The 24,513-nt window shown below is 35.2% G+C and overlaps 1 protein-coding gene and 1 long non-coding RNA gene across 2 annotated transcripts; both read left to right on the forward strand.

Moving 5' to 3' along the window:
* LOC112727422 (uncharacterized) lies at nucleotides 1-1,955 on the forward strand. The gene is made up of 2 exons (XM_025777159.3): nucleotides 1-730; nucleotides 1,509-1,955. Exons 1-2 carry the CDS (start codon nucleotides 292-294, stop codon nucleotides 1,748-1,750), a joined length of 681 nt encoding a protein of 226 aa, XP_025632944.1. The 5' UTR covers nucleotides 1-291; the 3' UTR covers nucleotides 1,751-1,955.
* A 1,560-nt stretch (nucleotides 1,956-3,515) lies between these two features.
* Nucleotides 3,516-10,961, forward strand: LOC112727423 (uncharacterized). Its single transcript, XR_003165752.3, has 3 exons — nucleotides 3,516-4,212; nucleotides 4,301-4,557; nucleotides 4,771-10,961. It is a non-coding gene; the product is annotated as an uncharacterized lncRNA (long non-coding RNA).
* Nucleotides 10,962-24,513: the final 13,552 nt, after the last annotated feature.

The raw sequence follows: 24,513 nt of genomic DNA on the forward strand, positions 1-24,513 counted from the left end.
AAACCATACAATGAATATATTCAAAGTTCTAACTTCTAAGAACGTAATACTGGAATAGTATTCCACGTCAGACGAGAGAAGTCTAGCTTGCACTCTCTATGTTATATGCCATCCCCACCATCATTATTATCTCTCTTCTCTCTTACACACACACACACACACACATAAACATAGACTATAAGAACAACACCAATTATTATGAGCAGTCGAGCACCGTCAAATGATAGCTTAATTATTGTTGGTAACATTACATAAAGTCACACTCAAATCAGTCATCAGCATCAAATTGAGATGGGTGGCAGTGTTAGTAAGAGTACTAGGAAGAGGAGATTCTCAGAAAAATATGTAACGAATTTGAAGGAGAAAGTGATGGTTCTCCAAGAAGAGATAAAGGACGTGATGTATGAGAGGGAGAAGGAGAGTAGGAGCTACGAGAGAGAGATAATGGTGTTCACTTTCAAGGAGGCAGATTGGAAGCAAGAAGGGAAAAGAATGAGGGAGGAAGTGAAGATGCTAAGGAAGATGGTTGAGGAGAAAGAAGAGAGGATAAGAGATTTGGAAGAGAAGAAGATGGGTGGTGAGAAAGAGTGGGAGCAAATGGGGACAAAGCTATTAGTTGAACAGATGAAAGAAGAGAGAGCAAGAAGAGATGAAGCTGTTGAGAAGTGGAAGCATCTCTATCTTGCTATCAAGGCTGAGCTTGATGACCTCATTCACAGGACATATCATGGTATAATCTCCCTTCCCCTCTCACTCCATTTTCTTCACTCAATTATTTACCAAAATAATATTTATTTTCTATCTTCCTTTTTACAGTACTCACTTGTTTCTCAATTCCGAACGTTGATAATCACGAATAATTTTTCCATTTTAATTTGAAATTATTTATTTTATTACCTGAATAAAAAATTTAGTCCATCTCATTTTATAATTACTTACTTATCACTTTTCTGATGTTCTCATTTACCTTTTTCGTAAATAGTTTTAATAATAATCACGTTTGATGTAACCACAAGTGTAATATATATATATATATATATACAAAAGAATTATATATGTATTTATAAAATACATAATGGATAAGTTAGTGAATGATTTTTAGTGTTTATTTGTTTTAATAATAAATCTGTGTGAAAAAATCACTCTTGTTGCATGATATATATAAAAGCTTCTCTAATTTTTGTTATGTTCACATATTATATATTTGTTATCATCAGATTTAAACTTTATGAACATTATCAGACGACGAGTAAAAGAACATAAAAAGAAACTTTTCTTTTTTTTTTTTAAGAAAAAATGCAAAAATTGTAGGGCTCTAGCTCTTTAGTATATCCTCAGAAAAGTTGTCGCGGGTAGTAGTTTGGTGTTTGATTTTTACCTTTCTATATTAAAAATGAGTATGGTGCTATATTAATTATAAAAGCTCGAGTTAAAATTCAGGTTGTGTTTTATTTTGTTATTATTTGGTTGAGCCTATTAATTAAATTTTGTTGCCTAATTGTGTGCAGGGGACGGTCTATATTGGAAGGCAGAGGAAAAGGAGATCCAAATGGAAACTATGAGGAAAGAACTTCAAGACAAGGAAGAAACAATCAAAGCATTAAAATCTCATCTCGATTCGTTGGAGCAAGAGAAGTACAAAAAGGAGAGGGAATTTGACTTGTTAAGGCAAAGCTTGAGGATCATGAATGGCAAGAAGTGTTCAGTTCATAAGAAAGAGAAGATCAAGAAAAGTAGATTGGGAACATGAAATTCAACTATATGGACCACAGGCTTACATGGACCACAAGGGTTATATCCAAAATTTAGGAGGTGGAGTACGCATGTAACTATATGGGGTTGGTTTGTATCTTGCATATGCCATTTTTTTTTTTTGGGGGTAAATTATCATTTTAGCACTCGAAATATTTTAATTTTAATAACATAATTCTGAGTAACAGACAAATATTAGTAGATCCTAAAGGTTTGACAAAATTTACCAATTATGCAAAGTTTGTCAAATTTTTTCTGTTTTCTTCTGAAAAATGGGATAATTTTGTTAAACAATTGTCAAACTTTTATAATTTGTAAAATGCTAATGCCAATTTTATTTAGAAACTATTTTATCGAAATTAAAATTCTTTGACTGTCAAAATAGTGATTTCTTATTTTATTTTTTTTAAGAGATAAATGATAAGAAGTCAATATTTCACATAAACAAAAGAAGCTAGGTTTTTTCATAAACATTATTGAAATAGAACAAAGAAATTGAAGATAATCAATTTAGACATTTGGACTTGCTGAATGTGCCAAGTCTGGATTAGCTAGCAAGTGGAAAAGGAATAAATTTGTCATTTATTTTTTGTTTCTCAAACAAATTTCATTTCTAAAAGTTTTGTTCTACTTCTACTGCTACTTTTATTTAGTCTCGAATCGCACGACTCCAAATTAACATGATTTGATACGAGTCATTACGTCTGCAATTTGACTCGATAATTTAAATTTGATGATTGAGTTAATAAATTAGATATAGCAAATTGTGCGTCAAAAACGATTCAAAAAAAGAAAAGACCCGACTCGAGAAAAAAGACCTCTAAAAGAAGATTATGGAGAAGCTAGGAAGCACCGATACGACACGCGATACGGACACGACACGACACGGATACGCCGACACGTTCTTTTTATAAAAAATTGGATACGACACGTTTAGAATACGTTGTGAATTAAAATTTAAATAATATATTAAATTAATAAAATATCATATTGTAAATATAAGAGGAAATATAGTTGTATAAAAAAGTCTAAAAATTATGCAATTATTAAAAAAAATAAAAAATTTTAATCTACTCTTACCATCTCGCTAACAGAAAATGTATCAATTTCTTCTCCTCCAAGTCCATCATCCACAAATATCACAGCTTCTATGTTTGGTTCATCTAAAGATAAATACGAAACCTCACTCAGATGTGGACTGTTGTTAACTTGTTATCAACTTTGCTTCTATTAATTATTTTACTTTTAAATTTAAATTTTGATTTGTTTTGATTTAAAAATAAAAAAATCGGTTAATTGGGCCATAAAACCACAAAATCGGGTCGGACTCGTTCGGATTCGTGACAGCTTCACCAAAATTCTGCACCGCAAAAAGACACGCCACCGATACGCTCGTATGAAGTATCCATCGAATGTCGGTGTCGGATTCGTGTCCGACACGGATAAGTTAGCACCATAGAAAAATCCGTGCTTCATAGTGGAGAAGATGTTATACATGAATTTTGGGGGGAAAAAAATACAATAAATATTGCATTTTATTAAAGATTTTGAAAATAAATATTAAAAACTATTGCGCTAAATGACGTGTTTCATATGGCGGAGGAATCTAATCTAATCTAATACTATTCTTCTAATAGAGAGTTTTAAGTGAGTGGAATTCTAGCGTGTCAAACTTTTTAGATATGGAAGTACTGTTCATGACATGTATATCATTCACCGCATGCCATGTAATGATTTATACATATATTTTCATTGGCTTATTGGATTATGCCATCCATTACATGCTATATTTGAATTCATTCCTATACTTATTGACTTTACCTTTCACAGTTGAGTTCCACTAACAGTGTGAAATTTTAAAATTTGAATTCAAAATTAAAATTGAAAACAGAAAGGGATTTACGTTATTTTTCTTCTGTCATTTGGTGATGCCGTGCCAAGAGCATGGTAGTCACCAATGTCGTGGTGGTGGATACAGAGGAAGAACCGGTGAAAAAGAGTAGATCGATGGAAAGAACTGAGCGGTTGCCACAGAAAGCACATGCAGCGAGACTAGGCAAGCGGGGAGCACAGCAGCGGCGGCGACAAGAATAGATCGGTGAGATCTATTTATTTCCTGTCACCGTGAAAGGGACAACAGCAGTGGTGGTAGGGTTACGGCAGTTGAAGAGGTTGCGGCGGTAACTATGGTGGACGAGGAGTCTAAGGTAGCGGTGGGCCCAGTGGTCACGGTGGAGTTCGTGGTGATAGTTGACATGGTGATGGTGGATAAAGTGGAGGATGCGATGACGGTCGTGCATGCTACAGCCATGGTGGTCTGGGTCAAGGATTGCAACCGGGGAGGAGGCGGATTCCTAGGTAGGTACGGCAGCATTTGTGGCGGCGGAAGCTGCTACAACTATGGGAATTTTCTGGGCATTTTGCAACAAACTGCCCAACAAGCCCTCTGAGAAAATAAAGGTATAAAATTTTAATATCTCTGCACATAGCTTTTTATTTTTTACTTTTTAATATGATCTTTTTTATTTAAACTGTATCTTCGTAGCAGGCAACAGCACCTGATCACTCTTAAGAGGCACGCTCCCACCTCGGGTGATTTCTTCTTTTTCCTTTTTTCTTTTTCCAATGACAGATTGGTGATGGTTTGCGATGAAGAGTTGTTTGTGTTCCTTACTATTTGATCTCATGTATATATTTGTAATGTTGTTGTTGTTGTTGGTGTCTTTATCTGGTATGGAGCCGTTGATGCAGAAAATCCAGAACCACACTATTGTTGCCAGGATTCTAATTGCCCTTTGCCAAAAGGTCTTAATCTAATTCCCTCTTATCTTTAATTTTGTATCCAATAAAACCAAAGGAGATTTCTAAGTAATGGAACATGAATTGTTGCAACATAGAAAATGAATACCATATTGGAATCTTTGATTGCTGTTTATCTTCGAACTTCATTTAAAGTTTCAATTTTTTTTATCTGAGTCATAGATTTTTTTTTTTTGAAATAATTGGTTTGGGGTGCAGGGTGTTACATGAATCCAATGACATACTGATTTCAAAATATCAACATAATCAAGAACTTGGAAATGAACAGATGAGGTTGCAATTCAATGTTCTTCTTTTTGTTATTAAAGTAGTAATATTTAATTTTTGGCATTCAAGCTTCTCTTTCCATTTTTTGCTTAGATTTGGTTGCAATTCAAGCTTTTTTTTCTTGTCCAATTGTTTGTTCAGGTTAATTTATTTTTATATATTTATGTTGAGCCAGTAGCTTCTCTTAATGATTCCCACTAAATTTTAAATTTGGAACAACTTTTTCTGTTGACTAGGTTTTATTTCTTTATTTTTTTTATTTTTCTTTTTTTTTTTTTAAAAATTATTTTCATTTTAGTCAAGTAACTAGGTATGTAAAACTGTTGTTGGATCTGAATAGGCATGCTCATGTTTAATTGATTTATGAAAACATTCAAACAAATTTATTTATCAAAATATCATATGTTAAAATCATGTCTAGCGTCCAATGTCTCTAGAACGATGAAGTTCACACTTAGTTACTGCCCATAGAAACCTTTGGTTCTATTCAATTAATTACTCTCCATTCTATTTTCATATTGACTTAATTAATCATCGCAAAAGCCTTTTTATTTATCAATCACTTTTTTCTGTCATTGGTGATAGTTAATTAAATCTATGTTGAGTTTTAGTTTTTAATTTTCTGGTTCGATTTAGTTTTGAAACTGCCTTTTTGATGAGAGGAAAACTTGATATTATGGGATTTCAAATTCGGAGGACTTTTAGTTAATCATGTTTTAATAATTTCTTTTGCTTTTCAGGTAAAAGGTGATTTTGTTAGCTACCTTAGGTTCAAATCCAATGCTTATGAGATAGTATTTAATTTCTTGCTCCCATCATTTACTTTTGTTTTATCATCTGTGTTAGCAAAAGTAGCAGTAAGAATATGAGAGTGGAATTTTTTTTTTTGAAAATTTATATAATTATTTGCAAAATTAGTTGGTGAGTTGGTGATATCTCTGCCATAAGTATCATCGATATAATGCTGACTTAGCTACTTAATTAATTATCTATCGATGATTTGGTAAGTAGTTGGATAGAAGGTACAAGCACTACTTTAATCAGATGAAAGGAGTGGTGGTATCATTTGAGGTCGTGACTGGGGAGGGGCTGTCACTCTACCAATGGTTAGAGCACTTCTAACTTGGTACTTGAATGTACCCGCACTAGCTATTGCTGAATAGTGAATATGAATATTATTAGTTTCTGGTTTATAATTTTACTATATTATTCTATATGATTTTTAGTTGAATTTGAGAATAGTACTATTAGTAGAACTAATACTATGATTGATTAATTCACTTGACCGATAGAGTATTCTGGTATTTTTCACCTTGCACACTACAACAGGAGAGAAATTCAGATTCTTAAAGATGTTAGTGGAATAATAAAACCATCAAGATAAAATGATTTTCATTTATATTCAGTTTTATTTAATGTGTACAATGAGGAGAATTTAACATTTACTTTATGAAGCCTTTTTTTTGAAATAAAAATATTTGAATACCTATACATTTCTTTTTTACTGGTGTGAAATCTCAGGATGACATTCCTGCTAAGTCCTCTGGGTGCTGAGAAAACTACATTGCTTCTAGCACTTGCAAGAAAATTCGACCATAACTTTTAGAGTTTGTTCTTATTTCATTATGCTTTCTTTTTTTTTTTTCAACTATATAATTAGTTACTACCTCCATTTCCAAAAAGATGTCCATATGAGCAGTTTAACGGTATTTATTTGTTTTAAAATATTTTGTATGAGAATTGTTCAGTTTAAAATCATTTATAAGGGATTTACTAGTAACTTCTGGTTGAATTCTAAGTAGTCGTATTTAAGAATCATCACAATTGTTTTCATTTCTTTTCATTTATTTTTACGTTTTATGAATGATTGATTATGTTTCATTGGGCACTGCATTTGTATTTTAGAATTCAAAGAGGTCCTTTGCTAATTTGAATTGTTCATTCTTCAGATTTCTCTCTCTTGACTTTTCGAGCATTTTTGTCACTTGAAATAATAATATACTGCTTTGCTTTGCTTCCCTTCACAAGTTCGGTTCTAAGTTAATCTAAATTAAACATGTGTAATAATAATTTTTTTTATATTTCTTAATTATCTCCTACTTCAACTAATAGCATGATGTGTAGTATATGTAGCTAGGTAGATCAGAGAATAATATTGCATGCCTGTTTAAATATGATGTAAAATTGATTTTTATGAAGAATTAATGTAAAAGTACAAGATTGCTATCTTCTTATGTGAATTGACGTTTTGCTATCTTCTTATGTGAATTGACTGTTTCGCTACCATTTTTATTGGCAGTTTTGCTATCTTCTTATGTGAATTGACTCATAACTTGCACTGGGTTGATTTTTCCATTGTGCTTCTTAATGAATATGTTAGTTAATTTTTGAGTGTTATATCTCTCTGATATGAATGAATGAATGGAACCCCTATTATGCTTTGCAAGGAATCATTCAAATGGAAGCATTTTTTTTTCTGATCTGTGTAAACTATGTTTTCATACAGAAAATTTTAAGTTAAACTATGTAGTAATTCTGTAAAATTATTTACTGGTATATAATGTATAATGCATGTTATTTTTTGAATATGAAATTGTGCTAAATTAGACATTCTATAATATTTGCTGATAATTTATTATTTGTTTCCTTTCAAGTATTACTTAATCCTGCATATATTTTTTAATTTTATGTATGATAGTTCATTCAATTGAGCAATTGTCATATTATCATGTAGCAGGGTTCTTTTTACCTTCGCACGGGTTTCTTCAATTGTGGAATCTATGACTTCACAAATATTACTACTATGTTTCTTCTTATTGAACTTGAAGATTAACTTATTTCCTATGCATAATGATTTTTCATGTGCATTATATATCTAATAGTTTGTGTCTTTATGTTCTTATTATACAAAACTTTTTAATGTTTATGTTAATCAAATAAATATTTCATCTTTTAGTTATTTCCAATGGCACTCAAATAATAATTAAGCTAATTCTCTTTCGCAAGAGTTATACAAAAATTTAATTTTGTTGTTACATTTGCTCTGTCCAAAATCAAATTCAAGAAAAGACTGCCTAGAGAGTAATATTATACTTTGTTATCTTCAGGGAGGTTTTTAATCATGTTTTATGATTCTATGTTCTTTATGTTTTAATGGTGAATGTAATTCTTGCAATATATAATTCAGTGATCGTTATGCCATGAAATGCAATTTTTTTGTTTAAAGCTACATCATTTATATTCATTAATTAACTTTGCATAGAGAATAATTGTTTGTGTTTATTTTGTTCATGCCCGTGCGTAGCACGGGTCCCTGCTCTAGTAAAACACTAAAAGGCACCAATAGTGCGTCTCATGATTTCTTCTTATATGCATTTTAACTTCCCTTATCTATTCTTAGACTTTCATTTACCTCCTCCTTTTCTTCTTCAAATCCATCAAACATTTCATTATCTTCACGTATATTTGACTATGACAGTGAACTATGTTGATAGTTTGTTAATTTTTGCTCTAAAATATTATTTTATTAATGATATGATATATATTATACTATTTAATTATGTTTTATATATGAATATTATGATTCCATATGATTTACAATTTATGATTTAAAATTTGACTTATCGATTTTGTTTTTAAATTGTGATTCAACTACTTTATGTTTTTAAATTTGGGTTTTAAACTGAAAAAATAGTTAGTGAGCCTTAACAATCTCCTATTTGCGGGCCAAAAGGGCCATTGTTTGGTGGGTTTTTAATATTAGGGTCAATATGTTAGAACTTACCAAAATTAAAATTAGTCCAATTAGAAAATAATACCACTCTAGGATATATTAACAATAATAATAAGTGGAGGGAAAAAAATTAGAATAATAATGTGAACAGAGGGTAAGATATTGTTTAGACAAAGCATTATTACGGTTTTCACTTTGCTCCCGCATTGAATTTAATTTGCTAGGTAGAAGTCAGGCTCGTGAGATAGAACGACGGAGGAGTTTAGATTGTTGCTAGAGTGCATGAATAATCCAGTTCGCAACTTATCCTATATTTTAAGTATGTTATTATTGTAAAGATGTTGTTGCAATGAAATCTGTGTATGCATGTTATTGTGATTGTGTTTTTGTTTGTTGAATTATGTTTCTGTAGAATATGTGAGATTGTGTGAGTATTTGTTCATTTCAAAAATTTTGTTGGTTTTGAGCACAACATGTTTTTCAAATACTTGAGAAATTGAATTTGGTTTGATATGTGTTAGAAAAGTGTGTTAATTATGGCCTAATTTTGTGTATCATTGTTATGCTTATTTTAATTTGCACAACAGACTAAAATGAGCATTTTGTGATGTTGTTACTGACTGAGTTGGGAATGAATTATATACATATGCAAGGTTGTGTGAAAGAGGGAACTAATGGGGTTTTGGGGGATGGCGTCCATGCTGATAGCATTGAGTTGTGTGAGGATGACACACCTGATTACTGTTAGATGTGGCTTTGGAGAATTTGTTAGAGGTTATATTCAATAAGAAGTCATCGATGGTTGTCACTAACAGATGTAATTCGATGAAAGCAGCAATTAAGTCAGTATTTTTGGAGTGGACGCATAGATTTAGTGCATAGCACACGGAGAAAAATATTACTTCTAACGTCAAACAGGAAGAGTTGCATGGTCTCTTCAACAAGTGGTTGTATGCAGACATCGACATCAAACAATTTGAGGTCGAGTGAAGCGATGCTATGATTGAGTATGACATGGAAGATAATTTTTGGGCTAAAGAAACATATGACAAGAGAACCATGTGGGCTAATAAATATCTTCGAGGAAAATTTTGTGCCAGATTTTGGACCACATCCAAATGTGAAGGCATTAATTCCCACGTGAAGAAGCTTTTGAGGTCTAAGCATAGTAAGTTGGACATGGTCAAGAATCTTGAGTTGCTTGTTTGATATTACAGAAATAGCGAGTTAGTTGCTCAATTTAACTCAGCACATGGCCTTATAGTCATAACTACCTCCTTGAACCCTCTTGATATGTCAACTGCAATGGTATACACAAGAGAAATTTATGCAGACACAAAGAAGAGATTGAAGCTGTTGTTGCAGTTAAGTTTGTGCGGAAGATTCGCCATTGTACACCGATGGTGTATACTTTAGAGGAGTACAACGGTCTAGGAAGACACAGTGTAGTCTTATACGACAGAGTTCAAAACAAAGTTGAATGTCCTTACCAATTTTGGAAAAGGAAGGGATACCCATGTCGACTCATGTTTTTCGTAATGAAGCATGAACATTTGAAGGAGATTCCAGAATGGTTGGTGTTGAAGAGATAGGAGAAGGATGCAAAATGACTAGACTCTTACATCGAGACAACAAATGCGACTTCGGAAAGGTCTTTTGAGGCATGCTGCACTTCAAGAAGCCTCACAGTTTTTTCCATTTATTAGCGTAAAAAGGCGTTATCTCTGTTTTGGAAATCAATGATTGTAATATAATCGATATGGCATGAACTTGAGGAAGATTGCAGGGATGAAGAACTGGCAAACAAAGAGTTTTCTGGGGTGGATATTCGGGATCCTATGAAGGTTAAGACAAAGAGAGCTCCCTGAACGAAGAAACAAAAAGGTCGAAAGAGGCGCTATACCAAGTGCAGAAGGTCCGGCCACACAAAAAGGCATTGCATGAACGATAGAGCGCCACATGACTCTATTAAGGAAGGATTGAAAATCGAAGTATGCACAACTTGTGTCTAAGTCTTCAAGTTCAATAAGACCGGTGAGTCCCTGAATTTCATTTGGGTTGTGTTGCTTAAGTTGTTTAAATTGTTGTTTCACTAAAAGTGTGCAAAATTAGTTACTCTTTGCATTAATCAGGAGACTAAAATAGAATTTTCTCCTAAAGGACACCTAATTGGTTACAGTTATGCTCAAATAGTGAAGGAGTGGATAGAACTCCAGCTGAACTTATAACAACTTAGTTCTACTGTATACTATCCCTTTATATGGAGTACTGTAAAGCAAGCACTTCAGTGCGCTAACTTGCGCCTAGTGCTACAGAAAATTGACTTTTCAGGCCTTATGCACCGAGATTTCGGGAAATCTTAATGAAACGGTTAGACTTCGCTTGACAAGCTGGACCCGAATCTTAAGATAATAATAATAATAATAATAATAATAATAATAATAATAATAATAATAATAATAATAATAATAATGATAACAATATTTTGTTATTATTTTGTCAAACCAAGCACCACAACAGTCAAACTTGAGGTAAGTTAATAATATAATAATCGGACCCAAATTTAACCGATAAAAGTTAATGCTGGCACTCTCTGATAAACTCAATGGTGCTATAATATTTTAGAGGATCTTTAATAGTGGAAATAATTATATATTACCAGTGTCATATATACTAGTAGTTTATATGTTTGCACTGATAAAGTAAAAATATGTGATAAAAAATATTTAATTTTGATAATTATCTTTCAAATGATATTTTAACATTAAACACCTTCCTTATCTCTCAAACATAATGCCATGGCCTCCCTATTTTCTCACTTCCTACTTCACTTTTTCTTTTCTTTTCCACAAAAATTCAAGAGAGAGTGAAGAGAATTCCAAACACACACCTCTATTTTCAAAGCTTTTAAGTTCAGTGGTGCACGGAAATTAACTCCGCACAACTGAACCGACAAGTGTACTGGGTCATCCAAGTAATACCTGAGGTGAGTCAGGGTTGATCCCAAGCTATGGACACTAGGATTGGATTAGTTAGGACTTTCCAATCTCTCCTCCAGATTTCTCTTTGGATCTCCGGGTACTCATTCTTTTTTAGCTTAAAGGGGGCTTCAGGAATCACCTTTTTCTTTGCTACTACTTCATAGAAGTGGTCTTGATGAGTTTTAGTGATGAATCTCTCCATCTCCCAAGCTTCAGAGGTGGAAGCCACTGCTTTCCCTTCCCTCTTCCTAGAGGATTCTCCAACCTTAGGTGCCATAGGCATGAGTGGAAAGCAAAAAGCAAGGCTTTTCCAACACCAAACTTAAAAGTTTTGCTCATCCTCAAGCAAATAAAAAGAAAAGAGTAAAAGAAGAAGGGAATAGAGGAGATGGAGGGAGATAGTGGGTTCGGCCAAGTGAGGCTAGTAGTGTATGAATGGTGTGTGTCGGAGAGGTGGTATGAGGGGTTATTTATAGAGAATGGGATAGGGTAAGGTTCGGTTATTGGAACGGAATTGGGTGGGAAATTTTGAATTTGAAGTGGGTGGGGGTTGATGGGAGTTATGATGGTTTTGGAAAGTAATGTGGATGTGATTGGGTTAGGGTTTATAGAAAAGAGTGTGTGGGGAAGAAAGTAAGAGAGAGAAAAAGTGGGTAGGTGAGGAATCTATGGGACCCACTGATCCGAGGGGTTAGGGAATTCGAGTTCCTTGCCCCTTGTGGGCGTTGAATGCCCAGCTGCTGCTCTTGGCTGGCGTTCAACACCAGCTATTTACTTCTTATTGGGTGTTGAACGCCCAGGGTCTCCCCCTGCCTGGCGTTCAATGCTAGGTATATGCCTCTGTTGGGCGTTGAACGCCCAAGGTCTGCCCCCTGGCTGGCGTTCAACGGCAGCACTATGCTCTCTGGCTGGCATTCAATGCCAGCAATGAGCTCTTCATGGGGATTGAACGCCCACTCTGACCTCCCTGGCTGGCGTTCAACGCCAGCAAGGTCTCTGCTCCAAGGTGTTCTGTTTTCAACTCTGACTGTTTCTATTTCTGTTCTAACTACTACACATGATCATAAACTCAAAGAAAACATGAAACTTAACTGAAATAGCTTAAATATAAATAATAAAACATTAATTATTGATGGGTTGCCTCCCAACAAGCGCTTCTTTAACGTCACTAGCTTGACGGTTAGCTCCTTACGGAGATGGATAGGGGCTCAGAATTTTGCCACTTACAGTGAATTTCTTGCCTATGCTCTCATGGATAAGTTTCACATGTTCCAGAGACAGGATTCTGCACATAGTGTGTGGGATGACTGGGTTATCTGTGAAGACAACTCTCATACCAGGTGAGAGGCCTTCAGTGGGGATCTTCTTATCCCTCTAGCCTTTAGGTACTTTCTTCTTAATACCTTTGTTTCCAGTGATTGATAATGGCTGCCCAACACTAAACTTAGAATTGGTGTCTGGGGCCTCTGCATAGCTCTGCACTGAGAGAGAAGGATGAAGCACTTCATGTTTATAAATGGTGCTTCCTTCAGCTGAGGTAGAATGAGGTTTTCGAACCTTGAATACAAGACAGTCCTCATTTAATTGCAGGACTAGTTCTCTTTTGTCTACATCAATCACAGCCTTGGCTGTAGCTAGGAAGGGTCTTCTCAGGATGATGGATTCATCCTCTTCCTCTCCAGTATCCAAGATTATGAAGTCAGCAGGGAGGTAAAGGTCTTCAACCTTCACTAAGACATCCTCTACTAGTCCATAAGCCTTTTTCATGAACTTGTCTGCCATCTCTAGAGAGATTCTTGCAGCTTGTACCTAAAATATTTTCAGCATCTCCCTTACAGAGAGAAGCATGAGGTTTAAGCTTAACCCTAGGTCACATAGAGCCTTATCAAAAGTCATTGTACCTATGGTGCAAGGGATTAAGAAGCGTCCAGGATCCGGCTTCTTCTGAGGTAACTTATGCTGAACTAAGGCATTGAGCTCTTTGGTTAGCACTGTAGGTTCTTCTTCTAATGGCTCTGTACCAAATAACTTGGCATTCAGCTTCATCATAATTCCTAGGTATCGAACAACTTGCTCTTCCCTAGTTTCCTCTTCCTCATCAGAGGAGGAGTACTCCCCAGATTCTATGATCTTCAACCAAGCATTCAAGGGAACTTCAATGGGCTCCTCTTGAACCTTGGGTTCTAACAGTTCTTCAATAGGGAAGTTCTCAGTAGGCCGAGGGTTGCCAACTATCCCTATTGTGGCATTCAATGCCAGAACTTGTGTTTCTTTGGGCATTGAACGCCCAGCTTGAATACCTTTACTGGCGTTCAACGCTAGTTGTTTTGCCTTTGTGGGTATTGAATGCCCAGTAAGGACTTCCTTACTGGCATTCAACTCCAGAATTGGGGGATCATTAGGTGTTGAACGCCTAGCTACTGCCCCATAGCTGGCATTCAACGCTAGCTACTCTGCCACTTTGGGCATTGAACACCCAGTAGGGGCTTCCTTACTGGCGTTCAACACCATCTTAGGTGCCAATTTGGGCGTTGAACGCCCAGTAAGGTCTTCCTTATTGGCGTTCAACGCCAACTCATCCTCTTTAGATTTGGCCTCAGCCTCTGTGATGATGGCCTTGCACTCTTCTTTTGGGTTTACTTCAGTATTACTAGGAAGAGTGTTAGGAGAAGTCTCAGGGATTCTCTTGCTCAGTTGACCAACTTGTACCTCCATATTTCTAATGGAGGACCTTGTTTCGGTTATGAAACTATGAGTGGTCTTAAAGAGGTTGGAGACTATTGTGACTAATTCAGAAAGGCTCTGCCTAGGAGTTTTCAAGTGTTCCTGAGAAGATGGAAACAGTGGTCTGTTGTTGAACCTATTATGGGTTCTTCCACCTTGATTATTGTTGAAGCCTTGCTGAGGCTTCTGTTGGTCCTTCAATTAAAGGTTAGGATGATTCCTCCAGGAAGGGTTGTAGGTGTTTCCATAGGATTCTCCTATGTAATTCACCTCCTCCCGTGAAGGTTGATATGGATCATAAGCTTCTCCTTCATAGGAGGCTTCTAGAGTGCTGCCAGTTGCAGCTTGTGATCCAGTTAAATGCTGAGAGATCATATTGACCTGTTGGGTCAAGATCTTATTCTGAGCCAGTATGACATTTAGAGTATCAACTTTCAGAACTCTTTTCTTCTGAGCTACCCCATTATTCACAGGGTTTCTGTCAGAAATGTACATAAATTGGTTGTTTGCAACCATTTCAATGAGCTCCCGTGCCTCTACAAGCATTTTCTTCAAGTGGAGTGATCCACCAGCAGAATGATCTAAGGACATCTTGGATATCTTAGATAGGCCATCATAGAAGATTCCTAGGATAGACCATTTTGAGAGCATGTCAAGAGGACACCTCCTGATCAGTTGCTTGTATTTTACTCAAGCTTCATAGAGGGATTCACCCTCTTTTTGTTTGAAGGTTTGAACTTCCACCCTGAGTTTGTTCATCTTTTGGGGTGGAAAGAACTTGGCCAAGAAAGCATTGACCAACTTTTTCCAAGAGTCCAAGCTTTCCTTAGGTTGAGAATCCAACCATATCTTAGCTCTGTCTCTAACAGCAAAAGGAAAAAGCATAAATCTGTAGACCTCAGGATCCACTCCATTGGTTTTAATAGTATCACAGTTCTGTAAAAATTCAGATAAGAACTGATGTGGATCTTCCAGTGAAAGTCCATGAAATTTGCAATTCTGTTGCAAGAGAGAAACTAACTGAGGCTTTAGCTCAAAGTTATTAGCTCTAATGGTAGGTATAGAGATACTTCTGCCATAGAAGTCAGTAGTGGGTGTTGTGAAATCACCCAGAATCTTTCTTGCATCTGCTTCATTATTCGGTTTAGCTACCATGTCTGTACTTTTAGTTTCTTGTTCGAAAAGTTTTGTAAGATCTCTTCCAGAGTGTTGTACTTTAACTTGTTGCAAATGCTTCCGAAGAGTCCTCTCAGGTTCAGGATCAAGATCTAAGAGAGGTTCTTTATCCCTGTTTCTGCTCATAAACAAGAAAAGGAAAACAAGAAGGAAGAAGAATGTGAGCTCTATATTCAAGAACAGAGGACTCCATGTAAGATGTGAAGAAGAAAGAAGAATGAAGATAGAGGAAGGAGATGAAGAATTCGAATAAAAGGAAAGAAGAATTTGAAAATTAGAAGTAAAAAGAGAAACTAGAATTAAAATATTTTTGTTTTTATTTTATTTATTAATTGAATTCAAAAATTATAAGCTAATTAACTAAAAAAATTTGAAAATTAAATGATGAATTTCGAAAAAGAAGATAGGGAATTAGAAGAGGAGTTTTCAAAAATAGGAGAGAGAAGAATTAGTTACGAAGTTTTGAAAAAGAAGAAAGAGAAAACAAGTAACTAATTAAGATAGATTTGAAAACAAGATAAGATAAAAGATTTGAAAAAGATTTAATTTTGAAATTTGAATTTGAATTATGATAAAATAAGATTTTGAAAATTGAATTTTGAATTTTGAATTTGAAACAAGATAAGATAAAGATTTGAAAAAGATTTGATTTTTTTTTTGAAAAGATTTGAAATTTAAAACAAAGATAAGATAATGATTTGAAATTTAATAAAAAGATAAGATAAGAAAAGATAAAGATTCGAAGAAGTTTTGAATTTTAAATTTTAAAAGAAAGATAAGATAAGATAGAATCACAATTTAAAAGAAAAGATTTGAAAAGATTTAAAAAGATAAGATTTGAAAGTTGATTTTTGAAATTAAGATAAGATAAGATAATAATTTGAAATTAAAATTTGAACATTTTATTGAAATTTTCGATAAAAGATTTGAAATAAAGATAAGAAAGATATTTTTTTTGATTTTTTGAATTACTGAAGAAAGAGAAAAACAACCAAAAGACACCAAACTTAAAATTTTTAGATCTAAAACACAAAATTTTTGAAAATTTGAAAAAGAAAAATACCAAAAGACACCAAACTTAAAAATTTTAAGATCAAAACAAGAAAAGAAACAAGAACAACTTGAATACCAAGAAAGAACACAAAGAACACTTTCGAAAATTCAAAGCAAATAAAGAACAACTAAAGGACACCAAACTTAAAAACTTTGAAAATCAAAGACACTGATTTTAGAAAAGAAAAGAAAAGAAAATAGGAGATCGGGAATTAGAAGAGGAGTTTTCGAAAATAGGAGAGAGAATAATTAGTTAGGAAGTTTTGAAAAAGAAGAAAGAGAAAACAAGTAACTAATTAAGGTTGATTTGACAAACAAGATAAGATAAAAGATTTGAAAAAGATTTAATTTTGAAATTTGAAATTTGAATTTGAATTATGATAAGATAAGATTTTAAAAATTGAATTTTGAATTTTGAATTTGAAACAAGATAAGATAAAGATTTGAAAAAGATTTGAAATTTAAAACTAAGATAAGATAAGATAAGATAATGATTTGAAATTTAATAAAAAGATAAGATAAGAAAAGATAAAGATTCGCAAAAGTTTTGAATTTTAAAGATAAGATCGATAAGATAGAATCACAATTTAAAAGAAAAGATTTGAAAAGATTTAAAAAGATAAGATTTGAAATTTGATTTTTGAAATTAAGATAAGATAAGATAATAATTTGAAATTAGAATTTGAAATTTTTATTGAAATTTTCGAAAAAGGATTTGAAATAAAGATAAGAAAGATATTTTTTGATTTTTTGAATTACTGAAGAAAGAGAAAAACAACCAAAAGACACCAAACTTAAAATTTTTAGATCTAAAACACAAAGTTTTCGAAAATTTGAAAAAGAAAAACACCAAAAGACACCAAATTTAAAAATTTTAAGATTAAAACAAGAAAAGAAACAAGAACAACTTGAATGCCAAGAAAGAACACAAAGACCACTTTCGAAAATTCAAAGCAAATAAAGAACAACTAAAGGACACCAAACTTAAAAACTTTGAAAATCAAAGACACTAATTTTAGAAAAAAAAGAAAAGAAACTTAATGACTCAAGATGAATAAAAAAGACACCAAACTTAAAGATTGATACAAGACTCAAACAACAGTTACTATTTTTGAAAATTTTTTGAAAAAGAAAGCAATAAAGTTCGAAATTTAATAAGAACAAGAACAAAGACTCAAACAAAAAGATAAAGATAAAAAAGAAAAACAAATATTTTTGAAATTTTTTTTATTTTTTCGAAAAAGAAAATAAAAGACTCAAACAAAATTAAAAACAATACCTAATCTAAGCAACAAGATAATCCTTTAGTTTGTGAAATCTGAACAATGCATGGCAACAGCGCCAAAAAACTTGGTGCACAGAAATTAACTCCGCACAATTGAACCAGCAAGTGCACTGGGTCGTCCAAGTAATATCTGAGGTGAGTCAGGATCGATCCCACAGATATTTTTGTTTTGAACCAAGCTATGGACACCTTGTAGATCTTAGTCAGGCGATTAAAAAAGATAGTTTGTTGAGATAAATGCATAAAACAGGAATAGGGATGAAATTACTTAATTTGAGTAAAACCAGTGATAAGAGAACGGTTGAGGCATCGAAGATGCTTCATTCTTCTAGATCAACCTTTCCTACTGTCTTTCTCCAACTGTGAGTGATTCCTTCCATGGCAGGCTGTAAATGATCAACGCTAGTTTAATGGCCGCCAATCTTCCTCCCTCCGGCCGAACGCCAGGTTTAGTGTGCACCCAACCTGAATGAGGGTGAAGCTCTTGCAGTTTATCCCCTTGATGATCCTACTCAAAACGCCATAGATAAGGTCGAATCTTCCAGATCAGAGAATGCTGCGCCATTGGTTCTCGCCTCTACCACAAAGACCCTAATCTCCCCATACCTCAGCTGAACTGGTGTCTCGAGAAATCCCCAACGAAGTCGTGGATTAGCCGTCTAAAAGATGTATAATCAAGCTAGTGGTTCAGTGATCTCCTGTTACAGACTCACACTGAACCCATGTAGAATGAAGATGAGTGTCACGGATCATCCCATTCATAAGGTTGAACAACGAAGATACATCTTAGAATAGAGTCACACAAGAATTGAATAGAAGTACTTTTATTAATCCATGAAAATCAGTAGAGCTTCTAACCTTAACCTTAGGAGGTTAGTGACTCATACTGTACATAATAGTGTTAAAAAATAATGGGGGAGGAAGAAGATCCTAAACATGGTTGATCTTCTCCTATATATACTAAGCTGCTAACTAAGGATTACATAAATAAGATAAACTAAGTTGATGGTGTAAAAATCCACTTCTGGGGTCCACTTGGTGAGTGTTTAGATTGAGCAAAGAGTGTCTCCACGTGCTATGACTCCGTAGTGGTGTTGAACGCTGGCTAGGGGTCCCCTTTTTGGCGTTGGACGCCTGCCACCCCCTTGTGGGCGCTGGACGCCAGGACTGGGGCTGGTGGCTGGCGTTGAACGCCAGTTTTGGGCCTTCAATTTCGAAACAAAGTATGGACTATTATATATTTCTAGAAAGACTTAGACGTTAGATTTCCATAGCCATTGAGAGCGCGCCATTTGGACCTCTGTAGCTCCAGAAACGCTCCTTGGAGTGCACGGAGGTCAAATCCTAACAGCATCTGCAGTCCTTTCTCTGCTTCTGAATCAGACTTCTGCTCAAACTCCTCAATTTCAGTCAGAAAATTTCTAAAATCACCATAAAACACATAAACTCATAGTAGAATCCAAAAATATGAATTTTGCACTAAAACCTATGAAAATATAATAAAACTTAAACAAGACATAATAAAAACTATATGAAAACAATGCCAAAAAACGTATAAAATATCCGCTCATCATTCAGCTAGGCCAATAAGAAAGGCTTTTCTCCAAAAACTAAACTGATTAAAGTGTTCTCCTTGACTTTATCTATATCTTCATACCAATTTTCTTGAGGTAAATTGAAGTATAGCTCTCTTTTTTGTCTCTTGAAGTTTTGGCCTTACTATGTCATGGAAGGACTTCATGTTCTTGATGTTTTTACCTAGGAAATCATACTTATGAGTCTTGTGAAGCGACAAACTAACCATTTCTAGATTAAAAGGTGAGGAAATCTCTTTTTCTAGTTTAAAGAAGGTTCAGTTTGATGGTGCATCAAAGGAGCAATCTTGTTTTGTTCTATTGGTGGCTTAGTACACTCGCAGGTTTGAGGATTTATGCCGCTTTTGTAAAATATGTCAAGGAGACCCAATAGAGTTTGAAGAATGGAAATGTCTGAAGTTTGAAGGGGAACTTCGGAAAGATTTTATGAACGCTGTGTTTCTGTTGGAGATACGAAATTTTTCAAAATTAGTGAATAAGAGTCAGTTGGTGGAAGAGTGTGGCAAGAAAGTAGCGATGGCTCGGATAAATTACCGAGAGGTACCACCAATAAGTTTTATTCTATACGGCCCCTTGAGGAAGAAACTTCAAGACAAATGGGCCACCTCAACATTGGAATCAACAAGGTGAAAACTTTCCCGCTCGTTCTAAAAGCAGAAATAGAAGTAATCAGCAACAGGATATTGGCAAGCTGCCATAGCTAGCTCAGTCAAGTCCTATTTGTAGTCAGTGTGGAAAGAATTATGGCAACAAGCTTTGTTAGTTTGGATCCAATGTTTGGTATTACTGCAGTGTACATATGCACTTGGTTAAGAATTATGTAAAAATGATTGCTCTAGAATTGGCCAGACCCCAAGAACAAGGACGGGTTTTTGCTGTGACCGCTAATGACGCTACTCGTTCTGAATCCCTAAAAATCCAAGGTAAGTGCTATGTCAAGACTCAACTCCTAACTGTACTATATGACTCAGGTTCATCATATTCTTGTATATCCACCACTATTGCGCATAAGTTGGGATCAGACTTTTCTAAGTTGGAGTATGATCTAATTATTCACACCCCACATCTCATAATGCTTTAACCAACTTGGTGTGTCGACAAGTGTCTTTTGATATTAACGGTAGATCTTTTGTGCATAATTTGATTTGCTTACTTCTGCATGAATTTGATATCATATTAGGGTTAAATTGAATTTCTACACATCATGTTCTTCTTGATTGTTTTGAGAGAACTACTATTATTCTATCTGATGATATGATTGATGAACCAATTATATCCATGGTTATTATTTAAATTATGTGAAAGTTACATGTAGTGGGGATGAATGTGAGGAGTATGCTCTCTTAGTAGCTAGCTCAAACGATAGTGAACAGATCTAGAACAAATTTGGGTGATGAAGAATTTCTTGAATTGTTTCCAAAAGATATACCTAAGTTTTTCCTTTAGTAAGAAATAGAGTTCACTATAAACTTAGTTCTAGGAGTTGGGCCAATATCTATAGCACCTTACAGGATGTTACCATTGGAACTTGCAGAGTTGAAGAAATAATTAGAGAAACTATTAGGAAAGAAGTTTATCTATCCAAGTATATCATCATGGACCCAATACTGCTCACGAAGAAGAATGATGGTAGTATGAAGTTATGTGTAGATTATCGGCAACTGAAAAAGATTACTATCAAGAATCAGTATTCGCTCCTTTGGATTGATGACTTGATGGATCAATTAACGGGAGCCATTATTTTCTCAAAGCTAACTTTGCGATCGGGTTACCATCAAATTCGAGTACAAAAATCCAATTTACCTAAGACTACTTTTAGGACTAGGTACGGTCATTATGAGTATACAGTTATTTTCTTTGGACTAACTAAAGCTCCTGCTATATTCATGGATTATATGAATCGAATCTTCTGCCTGTATCTAGACTAGTTTGTGGTAGTTTTTATAGATGATATTCTCATTTATTCCAAGATGAAAAAGGAGCATGAGGAACACCTAAGAATCATACTACAGATACTGAACAAGAGGAAGTAGTTATATGAAAAATTGTCGAAGTGTGAATTTTGATTCTTCCTCTTCAAAATTGTGGCATCCCCAACGCCCTCTTCCTCATCAAAATGTGGTGCCTCCAACGCTATTCCTTCTTCAAGATGGTGACGTCTCCATCGCCAATTACCCCCTCAAGAGTATGGCGTCTCCAATGCCCCTTCCCTCCTACAAAGTTGGCATCTCAAATGCCACTCCTCCCCCCTATAGAATGGCATCTCCATCGGCAATGAAACTCACCTCCAGGGCCACAAAAATTTCTCACTCTTCTTGGATGGAGGCGGCGTCTCCAATGCCACAAGGGAGACAAAAATGAGAAGCATTGCCCTTGGGAGATGCCTTCAAAGGTGTATGGTCAAACAAGACTTGAGTTGGTGTCCTCTAAGCCATGTATGAAGCCTTCTATTCTAACTTAAGCCACACTTTCTTAGACCACGCTTTTGAGCTTCATTTTGTTCCATAGTTAAGCTTATAACACGCTACATATTGATGCTTAAAGTGAGATATCATTTGCTACATCTAATGCTCATCAAGCCCAACCAATGAAGCTCACAAACAATTCACAAGAATTAGGATCCAATTGAAGCAAGGAAGACCAAGAGTGAAGCTAGTTAGAAAGTTGGTTTTGTTTGTAATTTGATTTTCATTTTGAACTTGAATTTAGGATAGTTAGACTAGAGTATACAAGCCCTAATTGTTTCTTTGTTTAGTGTAACAGCCCAACTCCTAGCATGTCATGATCATACTAGGAGTTGAACATTACCAACTTGTTTTTCCATACGTAATATTAATTAGTAAGTATGAGCCTGTTCATTGTTAACACCTTGTGAATTTACGAGTAATTTTTTTTTAAAACAATAGCAGTTAATACAAGGAAACATAAGCACACACATTCAAAGAATAGCAGAAGGCAATATGAATAAAACAACTCACTGTAATATACATCATGATACAAAAGTAGCTCAGTCATACAAGTACAGAACTATGATACATCATTTCTCAGTTAGTGACTGATATAATATTTACATATATATATACATAAGACGTCCCACGGCCTGACCTGCCCTGTCCAAAAAGTCCCTAAGCTGGCACCCAGGCTAGCCTAACTCTATGAAATGCCTATTCCCTATGAGCATACTACCAAAAGTAAGGGAAATACTTTAGCATACAAAAGTTAGACTGGACGTCCTAAAAGGTCTCCTCGTCTCTTATCTGCAAGCCCCTCATAGAAAACCATTGGGTAGGTGGCGATGCCTGCCCGCTAGTGCCTCATCTGGCTCATCACTGTCAAAAGAGATAACTACAATGTCAGAGTCCTCCTCAGGATCTTTTTCCTGTTCCATGTCCTCCTCAACTCATGAGGTGGTAGCTGATGAACTACTGTTGGAAACTGAAACTACAGAAGGGTAACTGCCATACAGAATATAGTTAGGAGAAGGGGGTGGAGCCTCCATAATCTGATCGTGCCCATGTCCCTGCTGCTCATTAAGAGCATGTGACTCGATCGGCTTAGGTGGGGGATCAAGCTCAGGTGGTAACATAGGAATACCCCACTCATTAAGAACAAAAGGTGCAGGAGGTGCTTCATGAATAGGCTGTGCTGGTATAGGCTCATCAGGCAGAGGGGATTCAGGTGGTGGAGGATAATCAGGTGGAGAAGGTATTTGCAATCACATCCAATATGCAATCACACAATTATGCGCAAACAAGTATGATGCATGTCTAGTCCTACTGTAGGTAATGAGCTTATTTGTCGGTCTCGACCCACATCCGACATAATCTGACACCCTTGGTCAGATAAGGCTTTCCCAGAACTTAATCCCAAATTAAGTATAGGATACCCTCTACCAAGTAAGATCGACTTGCAGGGCTAATATTTGCACAGATCTCAAAATACCACAAGTATGCTTGTCAGGCCTCTACTAAGCATTCTCAACTTGCAGGGTTGATACATTCTCTACCGCAACCTGTTTGGAAAGCAGCAACACAATACGGGCGTTCCTGCACAATATTCTCAAGCATCACTCGAAAGCTCATAAATCACATATATCTATACTTTCCATCACTTAGCAATCGTCTTTACCATTTTTTCATAATCATAAATCAAATATCACAACATCACTGTGACCTTATTTTACAGTTCTCTACTTACTCTGTAAGACTAAACCCACTACTGTATAACTTTTAACTTCTTTTCTTACTAACATGTTTATGAGTTCCTGAATCCTATTTCATTACCTTACATACCTCTACACCTTCTCTTATACCTTCCTTTAGGTGTTTATTAAAGAGAATTAGAGAATTTTGGGTTTAAAACTATCTTCCTAAGGCTTTTAGGAAAAATAGATAGGAGCTTAATTGAAAACTCAGTTCTTAGGCTAACCCACATCTCAGGTTCATATTGTTTTCAGTGGCTTGAGGACAAGCAACAATTTAAGTTTGGTGCTGTGATGTGTGAGTATCTTTTCTACCTTTTCTTAATAATTTAGATGTGGATTTCTTGAGTTTTTATGAGTTTTTGGTGATTTAGCCCATCATGGATGCTACTTTGAGTTGCATTATAGTTTTGTTAATTTCGGGTAAAATTTGGGCGAGTTTGATATAGTTTGTGCAGAAGAAAAAAGAGAAAATTTGTTGCTGTCAAGCTGGTGCTAAATGCCATTATCCGGCGTATAGCGCCACAAGTCTCGTATTTTGTGCAAGCTCTCTGTGAAGCTAGAGCTAAACGCTATGACTCGGCGTTTAGCACCGGATACCTCGTAACTCGTGTCAGGATTCTGCGAAGGTGGCACTAAACGCCATTCCCTGGCGTTTAGCACCAGGTGTCCAGAAACATTGAAGATGCACTCTGTTTGGTGGCGCTAGACGCCACTGCTCAGTGTTTAACTCTAGGCCCGCGTCCATTAGTCTCTCAGGAAGCTTAAATTTAGGAAATATGATTTTTAGGATTTAGAATTTTTATTTCAAATCAATTAGGATTAGATATAAAAGGAGAAAAGATTCAGCCCGTCGGGCTATCTTCTCTTCTTTTTCCTCATTCCGCACTTTTAGACTTTGACTCTAGGTTTTTCTCTGAGCGATG

This window comes from Arachis hypogaea, chromosome 12, assembly GCF_003086295.3.
Source record: "Arachis hypogaea cultivar Tifrunner chromosome 12, arahy.Tifrunner.gnm2.J5K5, whole genome shotgun sequence".
NCBI lineage: Eukaryota > Viridiplantae > Streptophyta > Magnoliopsida > Fabales > Fabaceae > Arachis > Arachis hypogaea.

Bases quoted from the DNA above. Each gene is read 5' to 3' on its own strand.
- LOC112727422 (XM_025777159.3), top strand. From the start codon at position 292: ATGGGTGGCAGTGTTAGTAAGAGTACTAGGAAGAGGAGATTCTCAGAA. The intron at 731-1,508 runs GTATAATCTCCC...AATTGTGTGCAG, and splicing joins CATTCACAGGACATATCATG to GGGACGGTCTATATTGGAAG.